The sequence below is a fragment of the Sus scrofa genome, chromosome 11, assembly GCF_054392235.1.
Source record: "Sus scrofa isolate SSC_HxYL_T2T_F1_AM1 chromosome 11, Sscrofa_HxYL_maternal_Yorkshire_Landrace_v2.0, whole genome shotgun sequence".
Classification (NCBI taxonomy): Eukaryota; Metazoa; Chordata; class Mammalia; order Artiodactyla; family Suidae; genus Sus; species Sus scrofa.
In genome coordinates, this window is record NC_139393.1 from 5,003,013 (window position 1) to 5,009,278 (window position 6,266).

Genomic DNA, 6,266 nt, shown 5'->3' on the forward strand with positions numbered 1-6,266 from the left:
AGGGGGCCTTGTTTGATTTTCTTTCAATGAGAGTAGATGAGTTTTTGCCAGTGCAGAGTAAACAGGTGATGCTAAAGCACTAAGACTGCAGAAAGGTTTGCTAGCCTCAAAATAGACAACAAAAGTGATCAGTAATTAATTGGATCTTTTTCCCCTGCATTCTGCTCTAAGAGTATCATGACAGCATGTCTCAGAGTGTTCATATTTTTAGTTTGATGTGCTAAGCCAGTAGTTTTGCAACATGTAAGCGGCAAAGTGCCTGTCACATGAACAGCCTGCGCTGAACCCCAGAACATGAACCCTCAGGAAGCAGAGCATCTCCAGCCAAGGTGGGGTGGGGGAGCCCTGAGCCTCCCTGCGTGCCCCTCCCCCTCGAAATCCAATAAAAAATGTCTGTTCCGCGTCACTTAGTTCCTTGGCTGAGGGTCACCAATAAGATGCAGGAGTGTTCTAGGAGCTTCCGGACCCTGGGGAGCCACACTGTCTCCTGGTCACAGTGTCACTGTTTCAGGCCAGAAGTGGCTGGGGAGGCATCCAGCTGGGGCATCCTCAAGGTCCTTCGTGGGGCACGGGGATGTCACCGCCTCTGCTTCTTGCTTGAGCACCCTGGAGCCAGGCCCCAGAGAGGCACAAGCCCTCCTGCGGGTCCCGGGGCTCTTATGAATGCTGGGCACCACGGGCTGCTGATTCTGTCCAGAAAAAGTCCCAGAGCTGTAGTAACCTTGGTGACCACGAATTTGGGCCCTGATAGGAGGGGCTTTGACACCCGTGAGCCTCATCCACTGAGAACGACCCGTAAGCTGGGTCTAATCCGGAGGAAGCGCTGAGGCGCCCACACAGAGGGACCCCCTGCAGAAGGTGAAGGTCAGAGAACAAAGACCGAGGAGCTGCCCGGGTTAAGGGGCAGGAGAGAAACACAGCTCGCGGAACAGGTGATCCCACGTTAGATCCCAGAGCTGGTGGAAAACGTTTTTCATTCATTTATCACAGTAGGCCTGTTTGCAAATTTTAAAGGAAATTTGTAGGCTAGGCGGTACTGTTTTCTCTCTGCTAACCATCTGATTTTGAGCTTTTTTTTAAGGAAAGCCGTATGAAGTATTTGGGGGCAGAGGGACATTCTGTGCCACTTCCTCTCAAATGATCTAGGGAAGAACATGTGTGAATGAGAGTGCGAGAGGAAGGCGCTGCCGCAGATGTGGTCATGTGTTACCAGTTGGGAATCTGAGTAGGTTATATGGGAACGTTTTCCTACCAGTCTCAGAGTATTTTATAAATCCGAAATTAATTTGCAAGAAAAAGTTAAACAACACCTTAAATCGTCAGCCCATTTTGTCACTCACAAAAAAAGCAGGAGAGAAAGGCACCTGTATTTCACACCCATTTTCAACAGTCGTGGTTGAAACAAAGCCTCCTCTGTTACCTCCCAGCTTAGCCAGGCCTTCTCGGCTGTTTCTCAAGCCTCTGGGTCCCAGGCATCCAGGAGCCTCTAATGACAATAGAGATGCTCGTGCTGGCTGGTCCAGCGCGACAGCCTCTGGCCACCATAAATCTGCCTTGAAACAGCCTCATGGGGTCAGTGCCTGCTGAATCAGGCTGTGCGGTTCTAGAGTGTTCCTTTCCAGTGTTCACGTGTGCTAAATCATAACTGACTTTCTTATATTTCAGTGCATGGCTGCGCAGAATGTTGCAACTCTGAGTACCCATTTTTTCCTTGGTTGGTGACTATGAAACGTCTGTTTCCCAGGCTTCTCCCCTCCCACTGCTGAAAGGGTTTCTTCTAGTGGCAGGAGGGGGAAGACAGCCGTACCAGGCCGTTGCACGCAGAGGGATCTCGTTCTAAGCTGCGTCTCGTGTCTCTAGGGATTCAGCTGAAGAAGGTGCAGGAGCAGCGGGAGCAGGAGGCCAAGCGGGAGCCCGTGGGGAACGACGTGGCCACCATCCTGTCCCGGCGCATCGCCGTCGAGTACAGCGACTCCGACGACGACTCGGAGTTTGACGACAACGACTGGTCTGACTGAGGCGGGTGCCCGGGGACCGGGCCTGGGCAGCGTCTCCACCCTGTCAGTGGTCCCAGCACCAGAGAGTGGTGCCGTCCCCCCGTAGCTTAGCACCTTTTGTATCAATAATGTGAGATTGCTTTTGCACATCCCCCAGTTCTGGGTTTTTCAGTCTCGACCGTCTAATACTGAAGTGCCACTAAGCGTAGCACCCCGTGCTGCCCCCCGAGGTGAGCTGTAGCTACCGCGTCGTCCTGGAAACAGCCCTTGGCTTCCTGCCGCTGGGGTTCACCCCCCGTCCCCGTCGCCCCGCAGACCCGCTGTCTTGGTGAAGGCGGCAGGGCTTTGCCAGATGCTGGCTGAGCGTGAGGGTCGCGTGTGGCAGCTGTCGCCCACACTGCTCCGACATTTCGTGTGGTCTCGGTGCGTTTCAGACGAAGAAGCCGGTTCAGAGCGGGCTGGCCGGGGACGGCAGGCGTCTGTCTGTCGGCGGTGTCTTGCACTGGAATGTTCGCCTGCTCCTGCTTGTGAGCTGGGACCCCGGCCCTTGCTGCAGCCCCCCCCCCAGCCCCGAGGGCACGTGCAGAGCCGGGCCGGAGACCAGCCCTCTGTCCTCCAGGGGCCACTCGGCAGCCCCCGGCCTGGGAGCAGCCCCACGGGCCGGGCGGGCCTGAGCGCCTCCCCACCGCCGCTCGACCACTTCTCGCCTCTCCCCCCGCCCGGTGCTGTGGCCAGTTCGGGGTCCAGCACGCGCAGGGCCTTCGCCCTGTCCTAGAAGCACACGGGTCCCCTTCTCACGTGGCCGTGGGCACACGAGACTCCATGGCCACCTCGGATGGGAGTCGCCCCCCCTCCTGTCTCCCTCCCGGGTGGTGACGCATGAGCCGGGCGGGTGGTCCTGGCTGGGCCGAGGCTCTCAGGCTCTCGAGGGAGGGCTTGGGTCCTGTCTTTCTGGAGGAAGGATGACCGCTAGGCTGCAAGAAAGCACCTTTGCCCCGGGCTTTGATCTGAGACGTAACCTCGCAGGTGTAACCCCCACTCACGTCTTCGCAATGCCGCCTGGGCCGAGGGTCCCTGTGACTCTCACCCTGACCGAGGAATCTGTGGCTAAAAGAAAGTCGTTTGGGCGGAGGGCAGGGGTGGGGATGGGCCGGGGGTCCTCTTAGGACATTCCCGCCCCCGAGTCACGTCTGTGTCCCCGAGGGACATGGACAGCCTGTGGGAGGTTGTGGTCTTTGGGTCGAGTCTGTGTCCTGGGCTTTTAGTCACCAGGTTTAGAGCTCCAGAAGCCTCAGGTCTGTGTCCCTTGTCCAAGTCTGTGCTCAGGCCAGGGTATCTGAGTCATTTCAGCTAAAACCCGCTCTTTGGCACACGCTTCTTGAGTTTCTGTTTCTCGGAGCCAGTCACTATAATTTTATCGCCTGTAAGTAGCAGTTATTAATGAGCGTTTCAGTTTCTAAATTCTCTTCTTTTTTTTCAATGTGGAGGCCAACTGTGTTGGCTTTTTTCTTGGGAATCTTACCAGTTTTAGTCATATTTTGTGTTTTATAATATTTGGTCTTGAGTGTTACTTTTGGCTTAGAAATCACTTGCGTAATTCTAGAGCTTATAATTGGTGATGCTTCTTCGTTTTACGTCCTTCTGTTCTCAGGATGGAGAGAATGCATAAAGCTACTATCCATGTCAGGATTCTTCTATTTATATCTTATTACAATAAAAATTAGTGGCACTTTATTCATAAATATTCATAAGCCTGTTAATTATCGGTTGTCTTCCTGTGGGTTAATCAACAAGTTATTTTCAACTTGATTTTCTGACGAGTGAGAAAGCTTTTGCCCTGATGTGTTATGTAACCTTTAAAAGAATGGAAAAGGACTAAAATCCAGTTTAGCTTATTTTTTGCAGTATTTTTCTCAGCATATTTGATTTATTCTAAAAATGAAATCCAGACTTTTTCTAATACGATGTTACATGAAAAGGAAGAAGTGACTATTTTGAATTGTCAGTTGTCGTTTTCAAATGTACAAAGCAAAGGGAGAAAAAGACATTTAAATGCATACTTATCTATAAATTTTACATTTCGAAGTAGTTACATGTTTGTTGTAAGGTTATTTTAAATTGGCCCCAGTCCCATTCCCCCCCCCCACTGCCATGTATGTTTAGTTTAATTTTTCACAAGCTTTTTTGCTCGTGTCTCAGCTACACGGAGGGGAGAGTTCTCTACCGCGAATCATCTGCACACCCCGTGATGTGGTTGACCTTCCGTTTTAGCCCCAAACCGTAAGAGTCGGTCACTTAGGTTTCTCTTCGGTCAGAGTTGGAGAATTAGCCCTTTCATTTCAGGGAGTTTTTAGGATATTGAGATGTTTTCTGAGCACCAAGTGGTTAGATTGTGCAAGCTTTGTAATAATTTGCAGCTGAAACTCATGATACATTTTAATCCATTGGAGACTCATGGGAATGTATCAGCCAGAGTAGCAAGTACTTTTTGTTTTTCAACCGGAGTCTGTCATCTTGCAGTATTACTGATGCTATTGTAAATTGAATTTAAAGTGGTATTTAAAAAAACAACCTCCTGGTAAACAATTTTTATCTGTTTGTATATCTTACTATAGATTATGTACAAGTAACATCTGAATAAAATTACACTTTTAACCCTAAACCGGTTTTGCTTACTTATAACAGTGTTGTATGTTTAACCCTTTTTGGGGGGAGAAGTTGGGGGTTGGGTGGTGTTTTAAAGTAGCTTTTCCATTATTAGATAACAAAAGATACCACTCTGACTTCCATTAAAAAAAAAAAATTTTTTTTTTTTGGCTGTCCCCATGGCATGCAGGAGTTTCCGGTCAGGATCAAATCCACGCCATAGCAGAGACCTGAGCCAGAGCGTTGACAGTACTGAGTCCTTCACTGCTAGGCCGCCAGGAGACTCCTCCATTTAAATTTGTACACAGCTTCTGTGTAACCAGGGGTGCAGGCTGGATTCTGTGAGTGACTCAGGGAAGCAGTGGTGGAGCCGGGAAGACAAAGCCGTTCCCGGAGCAGGAAACAAGCTGTGCCCAAGACGGCGTCCGAACCCCGCCTGCCTGGTCTCCATCATCGCCGTGACTCCTAGACTCGGGAGCAGTGACCGCTTCGCAGATGCTTCCCGTGAATCCTTAAAATAATCCTTGCAAAGAGGTGTTCCTTTTCCTACCTGGGAAACGAGAGTGAAGCCGGGCGGCTGGCGGAAGGCTCTTGGGGGACGGGAGCTGCACGTGGGCGCAGCAGTAAAGGGGGGCAGAGGGGGCTGGAAGGATAGGCTGGCGTTGAGGCTCCCACAGCCACTGCCCTGAGCTGCCCTGCAGGCTGTGAGCGCTGTGGGTCCCACGTTTGTCTCTGTCCCAGGAGCCTCAGCACAGCTCCAGCCGCTTGACAGTGGGCAGCTGTGTGTGGGCGATGGGCTGGGTGATGGGTTCAGAGTTCCTTTTTTACCAAAAGTTAATTGTGTGCAATTTTAAACATATGGAATGTTTTTTTACCCAGTGCCCCCAGTTTATTACCTCTTGTCTCTGGACCTCGGCTCCCACCTTGTTGGGTTGTTGCCAACAGACTGAGTGATGGGTGACGGGGCCATATTCACCGTTACGGCCTGTTGTCAAGTACAGGGCCTGGCACGTCCCAGGGTCCCCTCGTTTCCCGACTGTCATTTACAGAGCGGAAGGGGAGGCTCCGACACCACGTAGAAGAAGCCTTCGGAAGAAACTGAGGACACTAACCCGGGCCACGCGGGTACGATGGTGCCGGGCCCTGAGCTGCCAGCGTCTGCGGGCCCCTTGCTAAGAATGAAGGAGCAGGCCGGTCTCCGCCCTCCCGCGTCTCGTCTCAAGAGGAGGACACGCAATGTCACGTAAGGAAACGCGATCCTTTCCGCGTGCTTGCCTTGGGGGCGGGGTGGGAGGGCCATCGGCTCTGGGCCCAGGGAAGCGGAGGTCAGGAACCCAACAGAGGGTCCCCCCAGGGCCGCAGGAAGGGGGCTTCTGCAGAGCGGGACAGCCTTGGAGAAAGCCAGTGAGGTGGGACCATGGACAAGGATCAGTGCGGCGGAGCGGGAAGAAGAGGCGTGTCACCAGTGGGGGACCTTCCCAGGGCAGTGCTCGGGACTCGGGGTGCTTTTTCAGCCACCACGGCTGCAGCTTCAAAGGTACAGAAAACCTCTCCGTATCTGCAGCTCGCTGGCTGTTCACTGGCCCTGACACCCTCCTGCCTTGGGCAGTACTTAGACTTCGA

At 52.4% G+C, this 6,266-nt stretch overlaps 1 protein-coding gene across 8 annotated transcripts in view; it reads left to right on the forward strand.

The window, feature by feature from the left end:
* WASF3 (WASP family member 3) overlaps nt 1-4,659 on the forward strand; it is a 105,161-nt gene extending 100,502 nt beyond the window's left edge. For all 8 annotated transcript variants that reach the window (XM_084981279.1, XM_021065504.2, XM_084981281.1 and 5 more), the window contains one exon: nt 1,861-4,659. In XM_084981279.1, the coding sequence (XP_084837405.1) occupies nt 1,861-2,018 (158 nt within the window). In that variant the 3' untranslated portion in view covers nt 2,019-4,659. The remainder of the gene's footprint in view (nt 1-1,860) is intronic.
* Nucleotides 4,660-6,266: the final 1,607 nt, after the last annotated feature.